A 23,076-nucleotide genomic window follows, 5' to 3' on the forward strand; every position below is an offset into this window, starting at 1 on the left:
TCCCTCTTTCCTTTCTCTTGGCCTTTTACCTCTCGGCAGCTGCTCAGTTTACTTACTGGACAACGGCAACCCTGTTGATAGACAAGTGGGTCTGTCATATTCTCTGGGGCTGCAAGCTGTCCAAGGCCTTTCACTGTCTGTCACCTGGGACACTTGGACCATACTGACCTGAGCTCCATGGAAGAAACAGGCTCTCATATTTAGTCATTCATTCATTCATTCAATCATATTTATTGAGCGCTACTGTGTGTAGAGCACTGTACTAAACACTTGGAAGAGTACAACAATTAACAGACACATTCCCTGCCCACAACGAGCTTACAGTATGTGATGCCCAGGTGTTATTTAAACCCCATATGGAAAGCTGTGGACTATTTCCCGGCCAAGTGGGTGAATTTTAAGAGCAGATCTTGAGGATACTTTCCTTGACCCAGGCACTAGACATCCTTTTGTCTACTTACTGCCTGCCCTGGGTATTAGTGTGGAAGCAATAGAGCCATGTGTTCAGGGCTGTTTGGGCCTGAGTAGGCTACCCCTTTGGCTGGAGAAGCAGCATGGTCTAGTGGAAAGAGCAAGACCTGGGAGTCAGAAGTGGTCCACCACTTCAATCATTCAATAAATCCATCGTATTTATTGAGTACTTACTGTGTGCAGAGCACTGTACTAAGCACTTGGGAAAGTACACTAACAGTATTACAGGATTGGTAGACACATTCCCTGCCCACAGTGAGTTTACAGTCTAGAGGGGGAGACAGACAACATTAATATAAATGAATAAATTAGGATATGTTCATAAGTTCTGTGGGCCTGGGGGTGGTGAATAAAGGGAGTACATGAGGGCGATGCAGAAGGGAATAGGAGAAGAGAAAATGAACACATAGTCAGGAAAGGCCTCTTGGAGGGGATGTGCCTTCAATAAGGTTTTGAAGGAGGGAAGAGTAATTGTCAGATATGAAGAGGGAGGGCATTCCAGGACATGGGCGAGAGGTTGGTGGCCAGATAGACGAAATCAAGGTACAGTAAATAGGCTGGCATTAGAGAAATCAAATGGGCAGCCTGGGTTGCAGTAGGAGAGCAGTGAGGTAAGGTAGGAGGGGCCAAGGTGATTGAGTGTTTTAAAGCCATTAGTAAGGAGTTTCTCTTTAATGCGGAGATGAATAGACAACCACTGGATTTTATTGAGGAGTGAGGCAACATGGACTGAATATTTTTGTCGATAAATGATCCGGACAGCAGAGTGAAGTATGGACTGGGGTGGAGAGAGAAAGGAGGCAGAGAGTGGAGAGAGATAGGGAGACCAGCAAGGAGGCTGATGCATTAACCAAGGCAGGATAGGATAAGTGCTTGCATTAAGGTGCTTGAGAAGCAGTGTGGCCTAGTGGATAGAGCAGGGGTCTCAGATTCTGAAGGATCTGTGTTCTAATCCCAGCTCCGTCATTTGTCTGGTGTGTGAACTGGGGCGGGTCACTTAACTTCTCTGTGCCTACCTCATCTGTAAAAGGGATTAAGACTGTGAGCCCCATGTAGGACATTGACAGAGTCCAACCTGATTAGCTTGTATCTACCCCAGAGCTAGTACAGAGCTGGCACATAGTAAGCACTTAAGAAATACCATAAAAAGTTGCATCGCTTTTCATCCATGTACTTTATTTGTTCCAGCCTAATCCCTCACTGGTCATTTCTGTCTGCCTTTTTTTAAAAAATGGTATTTGTTCAGCACTATGTGCCACACACTGTACTAAGTGCTGGGGCAAATACAAGCTAATTCCTCTTGCTTCTTATCATAGCCGGTTGAGCCAAAGAGAGCCCAGAGGGCCTTAGCTGTGCCCGCTCTGATGGTATGCACCCATTTCACAAGGTACTTGCCATGCCCCTTTTATTGCTGAACATAAGCAGTCTGATGCCCAGTGCTCTCTGGTTAGAAAACCCAATTGTCCTCACTTCTCTCTTTTTATTCTCAGCTTGAAAGTACTGGAAGAGAAGGAAGGCAAAAGGAAGAACAAGAAAAAGGCAGATGCCACGCTGACTGGAGAAGCTATGTGAGAGTTAGTAAGTGAGCCGGTTTATAGTGCTTTGGGAAAAGTCACTAAAACTTCCTATTGTCTGGCTTATGCAACTGAGTAAATTTTGGCTTGCTGCCAATGGAGATATTTCACATGGTCTGGCCCATTATCAATCAAGCAATAGTGTTTATTGAGTAGAACTGAGTTATAAGGCATATTTTCTGCCCTCTAGGACTATATAATCTTGGGAGGGGAGACTAGCAGTAAATAAACTGGAGATAGGAGAAAGGAGGGAAGGGTGATGGATATCTGAGTGGTGTGTGTTTAAATATTAGTGTATGTAGGTCAATATTTACAGAAGTGTTCTGGGTGCTTGTGAGGGCAAATACCTGGACTTGGCTCAAAAGTGAGGAGCTGATGGAAGGATTCAATTCAATTGTATTTATTGAGAGCATACTGTGTGCAAAGCACTGTACTAAGTGCTTAGCAGAGTAAAATACAACAGACACATTCCCTGCCCACAACGAGCTCACAGTCTAGAAGGGGAGACACGGTCTAGAGGGGGAGACAAGGCTGTGATCTGGGGAGAAGAAAAATTAAATGGGAAGAACTGGAGGAGGTGGGGTTTCAGAACTAAGAATTCAGGTTCATGTAGTGGGATTGAAGAGAGAGAGATTAGATTCTAGCTAGGACAAGCTGCTAGCCCTTCTGAAATCCCAACTTCTCCAGAAGACTTTCCCCAATTAATTTTTCTTCATGCTGGCATTCCCTTCTTTTGAGAGGTGTTGTTTGTTACAAGGATCTAGAATTGGACTTGAGTGATGAAAACGATAGCTCTATCTTGTTGGAATTGGTTCCAGACAGACCTGTCATCTCTCCTTAATAATTTAATACTCTCCTGAGTGTTGGAGATCATATATTATTTGGGAGGAAAAGGGTAAGTTTTAGAAGGAATATTATCCTTCTGAAGCAGTGTGGTCTAGTGGAAAGAGCCTGGGCCTGGAAGTCAGGGGACTTGGTTTCTAATCTCCACTCCTCCACATACCTGCTGTGTGAATCTGGGCAAGTCACTCAAATCTCTGTACCTAGGTTCCTTCATCTGCAAACCTGGATTCAATCTCTGTTCTCCCTCCTACTCAGACCGTTAGCCCCTTGTGGGACCTATCTTGTACCTACTCCAGTGTTTAGTACAGTGTTTGGCACATAGTAAGTCCTTTACAAATACCATAATTATTAGTTCTATTATTATTAGCATTTTAGCCTTTCTTTGTGGCTCTCTGTCCGCTTGTTTCTCTCCCTTTCTCTCTTTATCTCTGTCTTCCTCCCTTCTCCTCTCTTTCCATCTCTGCCCCTTCAATCTCTTTCACTCTCCCTTCCTCACCTTTCAGTGCCTAGTTAAGCTCTATGAATACTTTCTGAAACATTACCCAATTGTGTAATTATCCTGGCCTTTGGAGACAGATGTGTTGTTTCAGCTGATAAAGGATCTGATAGTTAATGGAGGCTTACAAAATATTTTCATTTGGAGACTGTCCAAGATGCAAGGATGTACACATCCTTGGTGGGACTGTGAAATTATACCCAAAAGCCACTGACCTCCAGGCTTGTAGGATACATTGACTTTCTAATTTTAGAATGAGATTAGTGGAATATTTTTAAAACACCTTCAGTCAAAGCTTTTCCATATTTCCAATTTGAATATTCTCAGGGCTCATATGTCATTTATCAGTACTCTGATTCATTTCATCTCAGTGGGTGGGATGGTGAGGAGAAGGAGAGTTAAACAAACCTTTCTGAAAATGAGTAATTTGAAAAGACAGAACTCATTGTCTCTCCCTTGGTAGTAAATGGAGCAACGGGGTGACTTCTGTTTCCTTCAAGATTCAGAGACAAACTTCATTCTCAAACTCTTTCATCGCACTGACATCATCAACAACAGTTTTAGGTATTAAACTGTAAGTGTCTTGTGGCCAGGGATCCTGCCAACCAACTCTTTTGTACTGTACTCTCCCAAGCACTTAGTGCAGTGCTCTGCATGCAATTAATGCTCAATAAATTCCATCGATGGACTGTGGGGAATTACAAATGGTCCTCAATCTTAAGGAATTTACAACCTAATTGGTGAGACTGGACAATTAGTTAAAAGGTTCAAGCAAGTGAGAAGTAAAACTCCAAGAAATACACATGATTTCCAGCACTGGGACTGCTGGAGTGGATAGTGGGCCAGGGTTGAAGTGGGATAATAAGGGAAATGCTTCATTCAGAATTTGGATATTGGGTAGAGCTTTGAAGGAGAGAGAGATGTGGTCTGATGGAAAAGGGAGGGCAACCCAGGTCCAGAAAGCACTTGTTCAGTGGTTCAAAGATGAACAATTCATGATTGAGGAACTTCAGGGTGGTTTGGATGAGATTGTGAGCTGGGGGGTAGTGGGAAAATTTGAGATCAGCACCCCCTTTTCTATCTCAAACATGAGTCCTTTCCCTCTCATCCATCCATGTGCCTAGTCATTCCTCTCCCACCTTCTGTCTCCTGTCTCTGAGGGCATAAGCCCCATGACATTCAGTTCTTGTTGTCTTCCCTCAGCGCAAGTGTAACCTGGACCCCTGCCTTCAAGAAGTTTACAATTTAGCAAGGGAGTCAGACCCCAAAATCATTTACAGATAAGAGAAACAAAGAAATGTGGAGGAGTGCATGCTTAGACGGCTTAGCAGATAGAGACGGGCCTGGGAGTCAGAAAGGCCTGGGTTCTAATCCCAACTCCAACACATGCCTGCTGTGTGACCTTCAGGAAATCACTTAACCTCTTTGGGCCTCAGTTACCTCATCTGTAAAATAGGGATTAAGAGTGTGAACCCGATGTGGGACAGGGACTACATCTAACCTGATTAATTTGTATCTATCCCAGCACTTAGTCCAGTACCTGACACATAGTAAGTGCTTAACAAGTACCATAATTATTATTATTAATAGTATCCAACGGACACTCCTTACCATTGGCCTTAAAGCAATCAATCAATTCTTCCCTTTCTATTTTACATTGCTAATTTTCTACTACTGCCCAGCCTGCACACTGCGCTTCTAATGCCAACCCACTCAGTGTACCTCAATCTCATCTGTCTTGTTGCCGACCCCTTACCCATGTCCTTCCTCCGGCCTTGAACACAACTTCCCTGCCTTTATATATAACAGACCACCACTCTCCCCACCTTCAGGACCTTATTAAAATCACATCTCCTCCGAGAGGCCATCCCCAACTAAGCCCTCATTTCCCTTACTCCCTCTCCCTCCTGCAATAGCTATGCCCTTGATGCAGTCGTCAAGTTGGGATAAGGCAAGTGCCTGGATCTGTGTGGTGACTGATTGTATGGAGAGGAATGGATGGATTAATATATTCACAAGAGTTGGACACAGTCCCTGTCCCACATGGGACTTACAGTCTTAATTCCCATTTTACAGATGATGGAATAATAATAATAATAATAATAATAATAATAATAATAATAATAGCATTTATTACACGCTTACTATGTGCAACACACTGTTCTAAGCGGTGGGGAGGTTACAAGGTGATCAGGTTGTCGCACGGGGGGCTCACAGTCTTAATCCCCATTTTACAGATGAGGTAACTGAGGCCCAGAGAAGTTAAGTGACTTGCCCAAAGTCACACAGCTGACAATTGGCGGAACAGGGATTTGAACCCCTGACCTCTGACTCCAAAGCTCGTGCTCTTTCCACTGAGAGAAATTAAATGACTTGCCCAAGGTCACACATCACACTTGTGGCAGAGCTGGAATTAGAACGCATGTCGGCCCATGCTCTTTCCACTAGACCATGCTGCTTCCTCTGTTATCAGAGTTATCACCATCGCTCTTATTCTGTCTTCTATCCAATACTAATATGGAACTGGATACTTTAACACCTCCCACCCCACCACCTCCACCAGTGTCATGCCTTCTTCAGCTGCAGCTCATGCTGCTAAATTTCCCATTTTGGATGCAGCAGCTGAGTAAATCAAACCTGGGAGAGGAACTCAAAGGCTCTGGAGCTAGTTGGGGGTATTCAAGGGTTCACCTATAGAAATGTTCTGGGATCACACTAAATCAGTGTTCTGCAAAATGACACATGTGATATAATAATAATAATAATAATAATTTTGGTATTTGTTAAGCACTTACTATGTGCAAAGCACTGTTCTAAGCACTGGGGAGGATTCAAGGTGTTCAGGTTGTCCCATGTGGAGCTCACAATTTTAATCCCCATTTTACAGATGAGGTAACTGAGGCACAGAAAAGTTAAGTGACTTGCCCAAAGTCATACAGCTGACAAGTGGCAGAGCTGGGATTTGAACCCATGACCTCTGACTCCCAAGCCTGTGCTCTTTCCACCGAGTCATGCTGCTTCTGATATGTGTGATTCCTTGTCCAGCAAGACCCATCAGTGGCCATCATGATTCAGACATCTTCAGGTTCCTCAAATGGCTTTTTATCCCAAAACTAGAGGAAGGGAGGGAGAGGAGGGAAGAGGGGGAGGGAGGGAGAGGAGAGAAGAGGGGGAGAGAAGAGGGGGAGGAAAGAGGGGGAGGGAAGAGGGGGAGGGAAGAGGGGGAGGGAGGGAGAAGAGGGGGAGGGAAGAGGGGGAGGGAGGGAGAAGAGGGGGAGGGAGAGGAGGGAAGGGGGAAGAGGGGGAGGGAGGAAGAGGAGGGAAGAGGGGGAGGGAGGGAGAGGAGGGAAGAGGAGGGAGGGAGAGGGAGGGACGGAGAGAGGGAGGGAGGGAGAGAGGGAGAGGGAAGAAGGGAGACAGGGAGAGAGGGAGAGGGAGGGAGAGAGGGAGAGGGAGGGAGAGAGGGAGAGGGAGGGAGGGAGAGAGGGAGAGGGAGGGAGGGAGAGAGGAAGAGGGAGGGAGGGAGAGAGGGAGAGGGAGACGGAGAGGGGGAGAGGGGGAGGGAGGGAGAGGGAGAGAGGGAGGGAGGGAGGGAGGGAGGGAGGGAGAGAGGAAGGGAGAGAGGGAGGGAGGGGGGAGAGAGGGAGGGAGGGGGGGAGAGAGGGAGGGAGGAGGGAGGAAGGCTGGGGAGAGATCGGGAGAGAGGGAGGGAGGGAGGGGGGAGAGAGAGAGGGAGGGAGGGGAGGGGAGAGGAGAGGGAGGGAGGGAGAGAGAGAGAGGGAGAGAGAGAGAGAGAGAGAGGGAGGGGGGGAGAGAGAGAGAGGGAGGGAGGGAGGGAGAGGGAGAGAGAGAGGGAGGGAGGGAGAGAGAGAGAGAGAGAGAGGGAGGGGGAGAGAGAGAGAGGGAGGGAGGGAGGGAGAGGGAGAGAGAGAGAGGGAGAGAGGGAGAGAGAGAGAGAGGGAGGGAGAGAGGGAGAGAGAGAGAGAGAGAGAGAGGGAGGGAGGGAGGGAGGGAGAAGGAGAGAGAGAGAGAGAGAGGGAGGGAGAGGGAGAGAGCAAGAGCGAGCTCTCATTGCTAAGGAGACCACATTTCTGCTACCTACGGCAATCCAGATTTAGGAGGATAGCAAAAATATTATGGCCCTATGATAAGTCTTTTGTTCCTTTGGATGGTCCATATTACATATAAAAACGCTGTGCCCTTTCTCTCCCAAAATTTGACGTGTGAAATTCTTTAATTTCAGAAACATAATAATAGGTAGGATTAGAACCCATGACCGTCTGATTCCTAGGCCGGTAACTGGTGTGTAAATACCACTCAAAAGTTTTTTTCATTGTATTCCTTATACCTCTGCGTGATCCACAGGACCACAGTGATCACGGTTGATTTCACGTGGTCGGCAATGGCTAGATATCCTGTCGGGAGTTCCTATGGGAAAATGCTGAAGGTGAACACAGTCTCTGGAACTTTTTCTTTGCTTTTGCGGGTCTCAAAGGGTTTTCTGCCCCTTCAGCAGAGGGGTCCCATGGCTTAGTGGATAGAGCATAGGCCCGGGAGTCAGAAACACCGCCACTGGCCTGCTGTGTAACCCTGGGCAAGTCACTTCACTTCTCTGGACCTCCGTTCCCTCATGTGGCGACCGTGAGTCCACGTGCGACAGGGGTTGTGTCCAACCCGATTTGCTTGTATTAATAATAACAGTATTTGTTAAGCGCTTAGTGCCAAGCACTGTTCTAAGCACCTGTAATAATAATAATGGCATTTAAGCGCTTAGTATGTGCCAAGCATTGTTCTAAAAGCTGGGGTAGATATAAGATAATCAGGTTGTCCCACGTGGGGCTCACAGTCTTAATCCCCATTTTACAAATGAGGTCACTGAAGCACAGAGAAGTTAAATGGCTTGCCCAAAGTCACACAGCTGACAAGTGGCAAAAGTGGACTAGAACCCACGTCCTCTGACTCCCAAGCCTGTGCTCTTTCAAACACTGAGCCACGCTGCTTCACTATCCACCCCAGAGTTTAGTACAGTGCCTGGCACATAGAAAGCGTTTAGCCAGTAGCAAAGGGGTGAGGTCGTGGGCTCTAATCCCGCTCTGCCGCTTGTCCGCAGAATGACTTTGAGCAAGTCATTTCACTTCTCTGGGCCTCAGTGACCTTACCTGGAAAATGGGGATGAAGAATGGGAGCCCCACGTGGGACAACCTGATTGCCTTGTAAGCTCCCCAGCGCTTAGAACAGTGCTTGGCACATACTAAGTGCTTAATAAATGCCATTATTATTATAACCCCAGTGCTCAGAACAGTGCTTGGCATGTAGTAAGAGCTTAACCAATACCGTCATAATAATAATAATACTAGTAAAAAGAGAAGTTAGAGAAGGAGCGTGGCTCAGTGTCAAGAACACGGGTTTGGGAGTCAGGGGTCATGGGTTCTAATCCTGCCCCCGCCAATCGTCAGCTGTGTGGGCAAGTCAATTCACTTCTCTTCTTCTAGACTGTGAGCCCGCTGTAGGGTAGGGACCGTCTCTAAATGTTGCCAACTTGTACTTCCCAAGCGCTTAGTGCAGTGCTCTGCACATAGTAAGCGCTCAATAAATACGATTGAATGAATGAATTCTCTGGGCCTCAGTTCCCTCCTCTGTAAAATGGGGATGAAGACTGTGAGCCCCACGTGGGACAATCTGATCACCTTGTGTCTTCCCCAGCGCTTAGAACAGTGCTTTGCACATAGTAAGCGCTTAACAAGTGCCATCATTCCCTTCAAAGCCCTACTGAGAGCTCACCTCCTCCAGGAGGCCTTCCCAGACTGTGCCCACTCCTTCCTCCTCCTCATCATCATCAGTTGTATTTATTGAGCGCTTACTGTGTGCAGAGCACTGTACTAAGCGCTTGGGAAGTACAAATTGGCAACGTATAGAGACAGTCCCTACCCAACAGTGGGCTCACAGTCTAAAAGGGGGAGACTGAACCAAACATACTAACAAAATAAAATAAATAGAATGCACCAGGTACTGCACTAAGCACTGGGGGAGATAATAATTGGAACTGTGGTATTAAGTACTTCCTATGTACCAGGCGCTGTACTAAGTGCTGGGGTTTGAGAACAGTAGTCGTCGTGGTATTTGTTAAGCGCTTACTACGCGCCAGGCACCATACTAATAGTCATGGTGGTATTTCCTCTCCCCATCCCCCCCGCCTTACCTCCTTCCCCTCCCCGCAGCACCTGTATATATGTATATATGTTTGTACGTATTTATTACTCTTTATTTATTTATTTTGTTTGTACATATTTATTCTATTTTATTTTGTTAACATGTTTGGTTTTGTTCTCTGTCTCCCCCTTCTAGACTGTGAGCCCGCTGTTGGGTAGGGACCGTCTCTATACGTTGCCAACTCGTACTTCCCAAGCGCTTAGTACAGTGCTCCGCACACAGTAAGCGCTCAATAAATACGATTGAATGTCAAACATGTTCAGAATGAAATTTTCCAGCTAAAAGGAGAATTGGCTGATTTCCATGGCAAGTTTTATATTAAAACACTTAAAACAGAGGTAGTGACAGTGAAGGATCTTCAAAATAAATACAAATTTTGTATTCTCTTTTAGACTGTGAGCCCACTGTTGGGTAGGGACTGTCTCTATATGTTGCCAATTTGAACTTCCCAAGCGCTTAGTACAGTGCTCTGCACATAGTAAGCGCTCAATAAATACGATTGATGATGATGATGAAATTCTTAGTAACCCCCATCCGGGCGGGTGGGGAGCGGGGGCTGCTGGCCCTTTAAGGGGCCGGTCCGGCTCCCGCCCCCGCCCTCTGCCCATTGGCCGCCGGAGCCCTAAGCCACGCCCCCTAGGGCCCAGCTGATGGCTCTGGCCAATGGGGGGCGAGGGGGCGGGGCCATCGCGCGGTGGCGGGGGGGGCGAGAGGCGTTGGCGGACAGACGGACGGACGGGCAGGCGAAGTGGGGAGGTGAGTCCGGGGGTGGGTTGGGGTCCTCCCGCCGCGTCTCCTAGGAGACGGGCCGCCTCCTCCCCGCCGCCCGCCGGGTTTGAGAGCCGGGGCAGCAGCCGTTGGGGCTCAGGCTGCAATGCTCCCGGCCCCATCCTTTAGTGCTCCCAGTCCCAGCCTACAGTGCTCCCAGCCCATCGTACTCCCGGCTCCAACCTACAGTGCTTCCGGCTTCAGCCTACCGTGTTTCCAGCCCCATCCTCTCGTGCTCCCGACCTCAGCCTGCAGTGCTCCCAGTCCCAGCCGACAGTGCTTCCAGCCCCATTTTTTACTGCTCCCGGCCTCAGCCCGCAGTGCTCCCGGCCCCAGCCGACAGGGTTCCCAGTCCCAGCCCACTGTGCTCCCGGACGCAGCCGACAGTGCTCCCAGTCGTAGTCTACAGTGCTCCCGGCTCCAGCCCCATCCTGTAGTGCTCCCGGCCTAGGCCTGCAGTGCTCCCAGTCCCAGCCTACAACACTCCCGGGCCCTAGCCTACGGTGCTCCCAGCCCATCGTACTCCCGGCCCCAGTCGACAGTGTTCCCGGTCCCAACCTACGGTGCTTCCGGCTCCAGCCTACCGTGTTTCCAGCCCCATCCTCTAGTGCTCCCGACCTCAGCCTGGAGTGCTCCCAGTCCCAGCCTACGGTGCTCCCGGCTCCAGCCGACAGTGCTTCCGGCTCCAGCCTACCGTGCTTCCAACCCCATTCTTTACTGCTCCCGGCCTCAGCCCACTGTGCCCCCGGACGCAGCCCACCGTGCTCACGGCCCCAGCTGGCAGTGCTCCTGGACGCAGCACGCCATGATCCCGGCTCCAGCCTACCGTGCTTCGAGTCCCATCCTGGAGTGCTCCCGGCCTCAGCCTACAGTGCTCCCAGTCCCAGCCTACCGTGCTCCCGGCTCCAGTCTGCAGTGCTCACTGTCCCAGTTTACAGTGCTCTAGGCCCCAGCCTATAGTGCTCCCGGACGCAGCCTACTGTGCTTCCAGCCCCATCCTTTAGTGCTCCCGGCCTCAGCCTTCAGTGCTCCAGGCCCCAGCCTACAGTGCTGCCGGCCGCAGCCCACTGTGCTCCCGGCCCCAGCCTACAGTGCTTCCAGCCTCAGCCTATAGTACTCCCGGGTGCAGCCTATAGTACTCCCGGGTGCAGCCTATAGTGCTCCCAGTCCCAGCCAACAGTGCTCCCGGCCCCACCCTACTGTGCTCCCGGACGCAGCCCTCCAGGCTCCTGGCTCCAGCCTACCCTGCTCCCAATCCCAGCCTACAGTGTTCTTGGCCTCAGCCTGTAGTGCCCCTGGCAGCAGCTGATGGTGTTCCCACTCCCAGCAGACAGTGCTCCCGGCCCCAGCCGACAGGGTTCCCAGTCCCAGCCTACAGTGCTCCTGGATACAGCCCACTGTGCTCCCAGTTCCAGACGATAGTGCTCCTGGACACAGCCCATCGTGCTCCCGGCTCCAGCCTACCGTGCTTCCAGCCCCATCCTTTAATGCTCCCGGCCTCATCCTGCTGTGCTCCCAGTCCCAGCCAACAGTGCTCCCGGCCTCAGCCTGCAGTGTTCCTGACCGCAGCTCACCGTGCTCCCGGCCGCAGCCTACAGTGCTCCCAGCCGCAGCCTCTGCTGAGGGCAATTGAATGTTTCCTGGGTAAAGCTCGGGTCATCCTGACAGGGAGGAGTGGGCTACCGTTTTAATATCATTATAAGTAGTAGTAGTAGTAGCATTCAGAGTATTGTTATTATCGTTATCATTCTTACTAATACTAATTGTGATGTTTATTTAGTGCCTACTGTGTGCCAGGCACTGGACAAAGTGCTGGGGTAGCTCCAGTACAATCAGATGGGACAGATCCCCCGACCCACATGGGGCACCCGGTCTAAGAGTTAAGGTTGGAACAGCAAGTCTCCTGTGCCGGGGAAAACTCAGCTTGGTTTTCCCAGCTGGGAAGAGCCTCGGCCCCGCAGCATCCAAGCATTCAGGAACTGTGGCCTAGCAGGTTAACAGAGTGCTCAAGGCAGCAGATGGTACAAGAACCTCTACCTCACCACCCTCCTCGCACCCCTGTCCTTTGGCTTTGCACAGCATCCCTCCCGCCAGCTCAGGCGCAGCTTAGTTGGGACAAGTCCAGTCAATCTCTCCGTGTGTGGAGCACCATACTGAGCGCTTGGGCCTGGATCATGGAGCTTGGATCATGAGTTGTACATGATCCCTGCCTTCAAGGAGCTTAAACTTTGTGGTTTATTGGTTGGGACAGGCCCCTTGACTGGAAAACTGGTTTGAAAGAGGACCGCCCTCTGATTTGCAGTATGCAGAGCCAGGTGGACATTGGGGTTAGGAGTGAAGCCAGGACGTAGCCTGTCTTGAATGAGTGAGCACAATGAGTCACAATAACATAGACCTCACCCATTTGCTTATAACAATCACGCACTGCAGTGAGATCATCAAGAATCTGCCTATCCTTAAGAAGGAGGCTGGGTTTAGTGGTAAATGAAATGAAACTGAGCTCATCAGAATTACTTAAGCTTTCTGAGTTTTATCACATACGACTGCTTTGCTTAATATTTTCAAAATTCTCTATTTTTTTTTTCAGTGAGCCTTCTGTAAAGATGTGTTATCCAGAAACGAAATCAGTGTTGTAGCTGAAACAGCAACTGGCAAAGGCCAAAAAAATTTCTGGTCTCTTGTGAGTTGGATACCCTTGGTGACTTTTTCACCCATATTCTAATTAATTATTGTGTAGCATGATGTATTTTTATAGTTTCTTAAGTAAAAAAATCCCATTCTTTAAGTGCCCTACTCCTCTACTGGCAGGTTTTCCCATGTTTTAAGGATTTTATGGGCACATTCTCTCTCCCTTTCACAAGTGTGCACACACACACACTTCAGTGGAATTCTTATATTTGGAAGGAATTTGGTAGAGGTGGGTAAATCCCAATTATATGTTGCTATTTGCCATTTTATACCAGGATCAAGTAAATGTTGTTCTTTTGATCTACATTTGGGATTGAGAAAATTAGTAATAATAATAATTGTTATCATCATCAACACTGTACAAAGCACTTGAGAGTACAATACAGCAGAGTTGTTAGGCATGTTCCCTGTCCACAATGAGTTTATAGTCTAGAGGTGGCAATCTTAGTGAGAGTAACTTAGTTCTCTTTAGCACTTTTATTCCCAAAGTGTTCTCATTAATTAGCTAATTTTAGCCCTTGCAACAGCCCGGTGAGGTGGGTAGGAAAGGCAGGTATTAGTACCTCCATTTTGCAGATGAGGAAATTGAGGTACAGGAAAGTTAAGTGACTTGCCCACGATCACAAGGTGGGTTAATGACACATCTCGGACTAGAACCCAGGTCCTTCGGCTCCTAGATTGGCACTCCACCACTTCGCCTCTTTGCTTCCCGTAAATTGTGTTGTTCAGGTGGTATTCAAGTGTCAAGCACTGTACTAAATGCTGGGGGCAAATACAAGATTCATTCATTCAGTCGTGTTGTGTGCTTACTGTGTGCAGAGCACTGTATTAAGCACTTGGAAACTACAATTCAGCAACAGATAGAGACAATCCCTAGCCAACAATGGGCTCACAATCAAGAAGGGGTAGACAGATAAAACAAGTAGACAGGCATCAATACCATTAAAATAGATAAATAGAATTATAGATACATACACATCATTAATAAAATTAATGGAGTAATAAATATGTACAAATATACACAGATAGGTACAGATATACAAGATAGGTTAGTTACAGCACTGAGCCACATGGTGCTTACAGTCTAAGTAGGAAAGTGAACAGGCATTGAGTCCACCATCCTTTCTGTCTCATAAGCCTGTAACCTTGGTGTTATCCTTGACTCCTCTCTCATTTAACTTCAAGGCTCTCCATCACCTCGCCCCCTCCTACCTCACCTCCCTTCTCTCCTTCTACAGCCCAGCCTGAACCCTCCGCTCCTCTGCCACTAATCTCCTCACTGTGCCTCGTTCTCGCCTGTCCCACCATTGACCCCCGGCCCACGTCCTTCCCCTGGCCTGGAATGCCCTCCCTCCACACATCCGCCAAACTAGCTCTCTTCCTCCCTTCAAAGCCCTACTGAGAGCTCACCTCCTCCAGGAGGCCTTCCTAGACTGAGCCCCCCTTTTCCTCTCCTCCTCCCCATCCCCCCCGCCCTACCTCCGTCCCCTCCCCACAGCACTTGTATATATTTGTACAGATTTATTACTGTACTGTTTTACTTGTACATATTTACTATTCTATTTATTTTGTTAATGATGTGTATATAGCAATAATTCTATTTGTTCTGACGATTTTGACACCTTTCTGCATGTTTTGTTGTCTGTCTCCCCCTTCTAAACTGTGAGCCCGTTTTTGGGTAGGGCCATCTCTATATTTTGCCGATTTGTACTTCCCAAGCGCTTAGTGCGCTTAGTACAGTGCTGTGCACACAGTAAGTGCTCAATAAATACGATTGAATGAATGAAATTCAACCTACATATGCAGTCTGTCACCAAATCCTGTTGGTCCCACCTTCACAACACTGCTAAAATTCACCCTTTCCTCCATCCGCACTGCTACCACGTTAATACAGTCACTCATCCTATCCCACCTGGATTACTGCATCAGCCTCCTTACAGACGTCCCAGCTTTTTGTCTGTCCCCACTCCAGTCCATACCTAACTCTACTGCCCGGATCATTTTTCTACAAAAACGTTCAAGACATGTTACCCCCTTCCTCAAAAAACTCCAGTGGTTGCCCATGAAACAAAAACTCCTCACTACTGGCTTTAAAGCACTCTATCACCTTGCCCCATCCTACATCACCTCATTTCTCTCCTTCTATAACCCAGCCCACACATTTTGCTCCTCTAGTGCTAACCTTCTCACTGTACCTCCATCTCATATCTCGCCACCAACCCCTAGTCCATGTCCTGCCTGTAGCCTGGAACGCCCTCCCTACGTTGTCCTCCCTCCTCAATTCTGATAGACAGTTACTCTCCTGCTCCCTTCAAAGCCTTATTGAAGGCTCATCTCCAAGAGGGCTTCCCAAACTAAGCCTCACTTTTCCTCATCTCCCACTCCTTTTTGCATTGCCCTGACTTGCTCTTATTTATTTATTTGACTTGTACATATCTATTCTATTTATTTTATTTTGTTAGTATGTTTGGTTTTGTTCTCTGTCTCCCCCTTTTAGACTGTAAGCCCACTGTTGGGTGGGGACTGTCTCTATATGTTGCCAACTTGTACTTCCCAAGCGCTTAGTACAGTGCTGTGCACACAGTAAGTGCTCAATAAATACGATTGATTGATTGATTTGCTCCTCCCCCATTCCAGCCCCACAGCACTTATGTGCATATCTGTAATTTTATTTATTTGTGTTGTGTCTGTCTCTCCCCTTCTAGACTGTAAGCTCGTTGTGGGTTGGGAATGCCACTGTTTATGGTTATACTTTCCCAAGTGCTTAGTACAGTGCTCTGCACAAAGTAAGTGCTCAATAAAAATGATTGAATGAATGAATTTTACACATGAGGAAACAGGCACAGAGAAGTTGTGACTTGCCCACTAATGAGTAAATGAGTTTAATCAATAGCACTTATTGAGAGCCTGCTGTGTTTGGGTGAATATAAAAGAAGTAGACACTTTCCCCAATCCTCAAAGAGTTCACAGTCCAATGAGGGAGACAGTCTCTTAAATTACAAATAGGGGGTATAATAGAGCATATAAGATACATTCATAAGTGCTGCCAGAGTTGTAGTCATTTAACTGCTTAGGTGGCAGGGAAGTTCAGAAGTGGCGAAAATAGATTTACTAAGGAAGGCCTCCTAAAGAGGATATGATCTCGGAAAAGGGCTTTGAAGATGGGTGTAATAGTGATCTAATAATAATTATACTATTTGTTAAATGTTTATCATGTGCCAAACATTGTACTAAATAGTGTAGTAGATATAAAATTATCAGGGTAGATATGATCCCTGACTCACATGGGGCTCTCAGTCTGTGTAGGCTGGAGGGACAGGTATTGAGACCCAATGTTACAGATGAGGAAACTGAGGCCCGGGGCAGTTAAGTGACTTTCCCAAAGCCACACAGCAGGCAAGTGGCAGAGTTAGAATTATATCCCAGATCATCTGACTCCCAGATCTGGGCTCTTTCTACTAGCCACACTACTCGTCACGGAGGGGGAGGGTCTTCCAAGCAGAGGGGAGAGTGAGAGTAAGAGGTTGGCAGTGACGAGAGTTGACCTTGAAGCTTGATTCTTTTGGGTTCTGCGATGTGAATAATCTAACTTTGGTTTGTTTTCAGGGGTATAAAATGAGGCAGAAGGACGTGTTATCCAAGACCTTCCAGGCTCCTGCTGTTGTGAGCAGTTCTCCAAACAGTTGTATTTACATGTTTAAAAATAACTCCGATTCAGACGAGACATCTGAGGAAGAACTGAACATTGAATTACGACCAAGAGGCAAGGAGCAGCAGAGAAGCAAGCTCCAGAGAGAGAAAGTGGGGGATGTGATATTGCTGGAACGAGAAATCACTGAGGATGATAATCTCAACAAACTTGCCCTCCAGTATGGCTGTAAAGTAAGATTCCTGCTCCAACATAGCCGTGCAGCTGACCTTCTGTTTTAATTTTCTTACTCATAATCTTTTTGAACAAATTACTATTTGGACATTCCAGTGCATTCCCCCAAATTCCACTGTGGGCAGAATCAAAAATATCTAAAAGGTTAGCAGGATAGTACGTCATTAGAAGATCTGAGCCTTAAGTTTTTACATTTCACAGTGCAGAATAGTGCTTTACCTCTGGTGGTTCTTCAGCGTTCGGTAATAATGACCATATCTGTAAAGCACTTAATATGTGCTAAACACTAGGGTGGACACAAAATAATCAGGTCAGGAAAAGTCCCTGTTCCACATGGGGCTCATGAAAAATATCACTGGTTGAAAAGCACTGTTTCTTTGGGACAAAGACCTGATTTTAGGCTAGCTCCTCCTATATTTCAGTATTTCTTGAGATCTCCTCCTTTCCTCCCTCCATGCTTAAATTGGCACGTTCTGCTTCACCTGGCCAAATTTTATATGACTCTGGCATCTGGAGATAATGAGGGCAGCATTTTTTTGTTATTTACCTGCCCGGGTGTTGCTTTTTCAAGTCATTTCTCATTAGGTGTCAGTTTCCATTTCCTAACTGGTAAATATTTATCTTTGTTTCAGTTATAACTGCTTGATTTGCTCGTGTACTATAGCTTCTATGTAAACCTTTTTTTTCTTTTTAATTGTATTTCTTAGCCTACAGAACGATTAACTTTGGGGAAGTAAGTAGGAACTATTTTGCAGAATTCTTGCATGTTATCCACAGTTTTAAACTATTTGTTTAAATGTTGCTAAGATTTTGTTCCAAGTACTGGTGAATTATGATTTTATGAGGATTAAGATGAGTCATTTCAACTGTGCTCCATTAGTAATTTACAGGAGAGATTGCTCCACCCATCAGGTGCCTGATATTGCACAGATAACCAAGGATATTGTACAAGATAGTCCAAATTCCTATGAAGGGACTGAACATAGCAAAGAGGGCCAATTAAATGGTATCTTGCAATGAGCCCAAGTGCTGCATATGTTAGTTTGACCCTCATGCCATTATTTTAAATGTCGAAACACTTTTAGTTGAATCACTTTCTAAGAAAATAATGAAATATAGAATCAATTTTCAGAATATTTTCTCATTCATTGCAACAATATCCAGTAGCTGTTTTTCCGTATGAAGCGTAGAGTAAATATAGGTCAGATAAATCCAAAAGAACTGAAGGCACCGAAGACATTGTTTTAAAGTGCCCTATTGAAACAGTGGATTTTAAAAACTCTTAATTGGCAGGATCGTTGTAACTTTTTGGAGGAATAAGGGACTTTTTAATGAGCTAGTTTAAAACATTTGGTTGTACAGGCAGGTAAGTTAGCATGCCGTTGGTTCAGTAGAAAGGAGGTGTCCTATAGGTCCGATTCCCAATTCTGCATGCTGAGTTTTGCTAACAGTGGTGTTGGCTTCTGATGAAATGACTAGTTAGGGCATTTCACAAGGTGGATGGCCCTAGAAGAAACCCAACTGGAAGGACCCGAGACAGTGGTTAAGGGTGCTGCACAACACACTAGCATGGTAGTCCGTTTCTTCTCATAGATTCTCGGTCCCGAGACTTCAGGGCCGAGGCTTGTCCAAACTTCATGTTTGCAGGTGGGAGCAGAGTTTTAAAATACCCTCTTTGTTGTTTCCCTCCCTTTTCCCACCACCATCAGAATTGAGTGAACTGCTTGAACAGTCACTCAGAGTTTAAAGTATTAGAAGTGGCCAGCATATACAAATGTTGCGTTAGCTGTGGCGATGACTTAAGACCTCTCTGAACTGAGAGAGAAGTGAACCGGACATCATTTATTTTCTGTTTTTCTGAGAAGCAAAGAAATGTTTTGCCTGTTTTAAAGACAGAAGAGAAGGCATTTTTGCAAGCTACATATGAATCTTAAAACGAATATCAGTCACTTAATGGGTCAAGGGAATTCTCAAGTGGGCATTATGTAAAAGATGCAGCTTTGAATTAGATGCAGGAATTCAGAAGTAACTGTCAGGTGATCTCTGTTAATCTGTAGTGGCTATTGGGTCCAAAATATTCCCATCTGTGTTTTTCTTACAGTCAAATACACATTGAATAAGGGAGTTGTCGGTAAGAATCCAGGTGTGTGTTTAGAACCAAAGTAAACACCCATAGTGAAAACAGATGCTGTAAGTGTAGTCCCTTGCCCTCTGCTGTTATTCCTTATGATACAGTACGTGCTTAACAAATACCATTAAAAAACAAAAGAAACAGAGAATTGTGCGTCTTTTCTAGGTGTCCTTTTGCCAACAGGGTTAATGTGCCAGATGGGGGCACTGTTGCCCCAAAAGCTGAGAGGTACTCATAGAGAATAAAACTTTATTTCTTTCATTTTGCTTGATTCTGTTTCATCTAAGAACAATCTTCCTACTGAATAGTCTCATCCTAAATGACTGTGTATTTATTTTTGCGTACTGTAGTTATAAATTATCAAAGATTCTAGGCAACCTAGTTATTTTAGGGGTATAAAATCATGGCTTCTAATTGAGTTAAAGCAGTGTGTAATTCAGCTAAAGGGAGCAATTCTCACCTTCTCTCAAATGTTAACAGTGTTACCTGTGTGTGGAGAGTGCCATCTGATACTGTTGATACTTTCCCACTCTCTGTAGGTTGCGGATATCAAGAAAGTAAACAACTTCATCAGAGAACAGGATTTATATGCTTTAAAATCCATCAAGATTCCAGTGAAGAATTATGGCGTTTTAACAGAAACCAGCAAAGAATTAAAACCGCCCCAGAGTACGTCTTTCCGCTCACCGTTAGCACTTGTTGAAGTGCCTGAACCCGAAGACACAACTGCCAGTCTCAGCTGTGCTGGTTCCAATCAACTAACTGACTTTTTTAAGGAAATTGATCAGGACATTGAGAGTGCTGTGCAATCAGAAATATATTTCAATGAAGATCATCCCATAGATACCCCAGGCCACCCTTTGCTTCCACTTAGTCAGGAGACTGTGGCAAATGGTGCGGACTGGGGAATTCAATGGTGGAATGCAGTTTTCATCATGCTGCTCATCGGAATCATTTTGCCGGTGTTTTATGTGGTCTATTTCAAAATACAAAGAACTGGAGGACCCGCCAGCAGTTTGAACCTAACTACTGTCCCTGAGGTCTCCCTTCCCACCAGTGCATCTCCAGGGAAGACTTCCACGTTGAAGAAATTGTTGCACGCCATTTCCCTTTTAGACTCTGATGCCAACAATCAGTTTCCACAGATGCAGGCAGGAAGCTAGCTTGTTTCAAAGGAAATTAAGCTGGAAATCTCAAGTGTGCATCATCAGACAGCTTTTTTGCCAGGTGAAAGGAAATTATTGTTGTTGTTGCCCTGCACAGCAGGCTTTAGAAATAAGGCCAAGGTAGGGTCTCTGTGGCAGCATCAATTCTTTTCATAGTTTATTTTGGGGACAGTCACATGTAGGAAGCTGCCATATCCAGCCACTTTATTCATGTTAGATCAGAAAAGTGAGTTCATGAAGTTGAACAGCAACTTGAGAGATGACTGAGTTTCCTGCGAGCGGTGTGACATTTTAGGTTACAGTATTTAAATGTTTTCTGAGCTTTCTTTTCCTAAAAGGTATTTTTTTTTTTTACCTCAAGCGAACTTATCTTTCAAGCTGCAGTCTCAGAAGGGTAATTTGTTGTTCAATAAAATAGCAAGTACTTTCTTCCTTACAAGTGGATGTTGTTCATGTCAAAGAAATACCAGGTTCAAATACCTCTCAAACTTTCTCTCTGACAGTATTAGAAATTGTTGTTCTAGACTGTGAGCCCATTTTTGGGTATTGACCATCTTTATATGTTGCCAACTTGTACTTCCCAAGTGCTTAGTACAGTGCTCTGCACACAGTAAGTGCCCAATAAATATGATTGAATGAATGAATGAATAATCTTAATAATGAATGGCCTGGGATGATGTTACTATTGGCTTGGCCTTCTGTGAAATCTCTTGACCTATTAGGGTCAAGCTTACTGTGTTTTCTCTCTCTGGTTTTCCAAAAACAAATTTGCAGGTTTTTGTTTTTTAAAAAATACCATTGTGATTGGTATCACAATACCATTCAGTGCTGTGTGTTCAGCACTGAAGCTTACTCGTATGTAATCGGTGATTCATGTGTGCCTACTTCTTGGTCTTGAGTATATTTTCTGCCTCTGGATTGTGAGATCTTGGATATAACTAGGTTTCAAGTCTTTTTAGTGGCAGTATCCATCCCCCTTACTGCATTGTTGTCATGGTAAAGAGCCAGGCAAGCTTTAGGATTTAGTCTTCTGTAATGAGGAACCACAGTGAAAATGGCTGCCATGAGAAACACAATATTCATATAAAGGTTTTTATTAAAGGACTATGGTTTAAGCCACAGTTTTACCTCATTGCCAGTTATTTGGGGGAGATATAAATTTATTGGTCTTTGATGCCAAGATTTTAAAAGTTAAAGCTACAGTTGGCTCAAGCATGTTTTATCTAACAAAGGCTAATTTCTTGCACTTTTAACTATGCTCATTGAAACGCCAAGTAAATTATTCACAGAGTTCAAAGGAATCTCTTTTGCTGATGATTCTGGTAGCAGACATTTTGCTTCCCAGCTGGATTGTTCCAGTTCCTTTGCCAGATGTTGGCTACACAAATGGCAGCAAATTTAGGTTATTATAAATGTAGATTGGGTTTTTCTAAAATCAACTAATGAAGTTTGAAGACCATCCTGAGGCCCTTCTGAATGAGAAAATTGATGCATCATTTTGGAAAGCTCCATCTTGAGAAGCATTGTGGCCTATTGAAAAGCATGGGCCTGGGAATCAGAGGACCTGGGTCTAATTCTGGTTCGCCAATTGCTTGCAGTGTGACCCTGGGCAAGTCACTTAAATTCTCTGTGCCTTAGTTTCCTCAACTCTAAAAATGGGGATTAAATACCTGTTCTCCTTGCTGCTTATACTGTAAGCCCCATGCAGTACATGTGTCCAACCTAAATTAACTTGTACCTATCCCAGCACTTAAACAGTGTTTGACACATAATAAGCACTTATCAAATACCTTAGAATAAAAATAAAACAATAAAAAATTGGAAAGTAATCTGCATTTTTCTCTATTTGGCTGTGTTCAGTCATTTGCAGGTGGAATACAACATATGCTTCTTATTAAACCATTAATGAAAGCATATTGAAAAAAGCATTTGTTTACTATAAATTAACTGATAAAAGACTTTTCAGTTTGTGATCTCTAGCTATATTAGCAACTATATCATCATATCTATATAACCCTTGGATTTAATTTGCTTCTCCAAGATTAGTGGTCTCAACTGATTAGTAAATTAACCTTAGGGGTATAGATTCTGAGGATGACTAAAATTCCTTAAGTTTTGTCATCCACTCAGACTCCACATCAAGATATAACATTGACCCTTGCTTTCTGTAGCAGGGTAAATCTACATTTTAAAAAAATGAATGGCACCTGTTTAGCTGGAAATGAATAACAGGGCAGAATGAAAAGAATGCATTAAATTTTGCTCAACCAAGTGTTTTTTGACTATAAAATTCTGGAGATGTTTTAGGGTATGATCGATGAAAGTAATTGCTTTTCTGGTTTCTATGATGCTGTCTTTATGAGTGTCAGTAATCAGGGTTCAGTGGGTGTTGGGGGAAAAAGTCATTTTCAAAACGAAAAAATAACTTTATTACAATTATCCCAAATGGTTTAAAATACTTTCTCCTATGAAGGAAAATTAATTCCCCTTTTTGTTTCTGGGTTATAGCTAATTCTAAATACAATGACAAAAGAAAGTGACAGAAAAGGTGATGTGATGTTTATCTATGCAGGATGGGAGTATTGGAGGTTGGGACATTCTTTCTTGGGTCTGTTCTGTTGCAATCAGGCAGCCTCTCACCTGCTTCACCGAGAATTTGCATCCCGCACATTTGGGGACTGAAACCCTTGTTTTCTCTTCCTAATTGCTTTTTATCTACATTTGACTTGAAAATTATAAAAGGGTGTGCAAAGAAAGTCAAGATGATCTTATAGATCATTTCTAGGAATATTTTTAGGTGGTAATCAAATGATTGAGACCAATTTTTCCTCAACAGCTAAAATCAT

At 45.3% G+C, this 23,076-nt stretch overlaps 1 protein-coding gene across 3 annotated transcripts; it reads left to right on the plus strand.

The window, feature by feature from the left end:
* Positions 1 to 10,322: 10,322 nt before the first annotated feature.
* LYSMD4 (LysM domain containing 4) lies at positions 10,323 to 20,806 on the plus strand. 3 transcript variants are annotated; one of them, XM_038746831.1, is made up of 4 exons: positions 10,323 to 10,350; positions 12,950 to 13,042; positions 16,657 to 16,932; positions 19,604 to 20,806. In XM_038746831.1, exons 3-4 carry the CDS (start codon positions 16,666 to 16,668, stop codon positions 20,225 to 20,227), a joined length of 891 nt encoding a protein of 296 aa, XP_038602759.1. In that variant the 5' UTR covers positions 10,323 to 10,350; positions 12,950 to 13,042; positions 16,657 to 16,665; the 3' UTR covers positions 20,228 to 20,806. The 3 variants fall into 3 exon arrangements, with proteins under 3 accessions (XP_038602759.1, XP_038602761.1, XP_038602760.1); XM_038746832.1 differs by lacking the exon at positions 10,323 to 10,350 and adding an exon at positions 11,947 to 12,006; XM_038746833.1 differs by lacking the exon at positions 12,950 to 13,042 and having other exon boundaries at positions 10,335 to 10,350.
* The last annotated feature ends 2,270 nt before the right edge of the window (positions 20,807 to 23,076 follow it).

Source organism: Tachyglossus aculeatus, chromosome 5 (genome assembly GCF_015852505.1).
Source record: "Tachyglossus aculeatus isolate mTacAcu1 chromosome 5, mTacAcu1.pri, whole genome shotgun sequence".
NCBI lineage: Eukaryota > Metazoa > Chordata > Mammalia > Monotremata > Tachyglossidae > Tachyglossus > Tachyglossus aculeatus.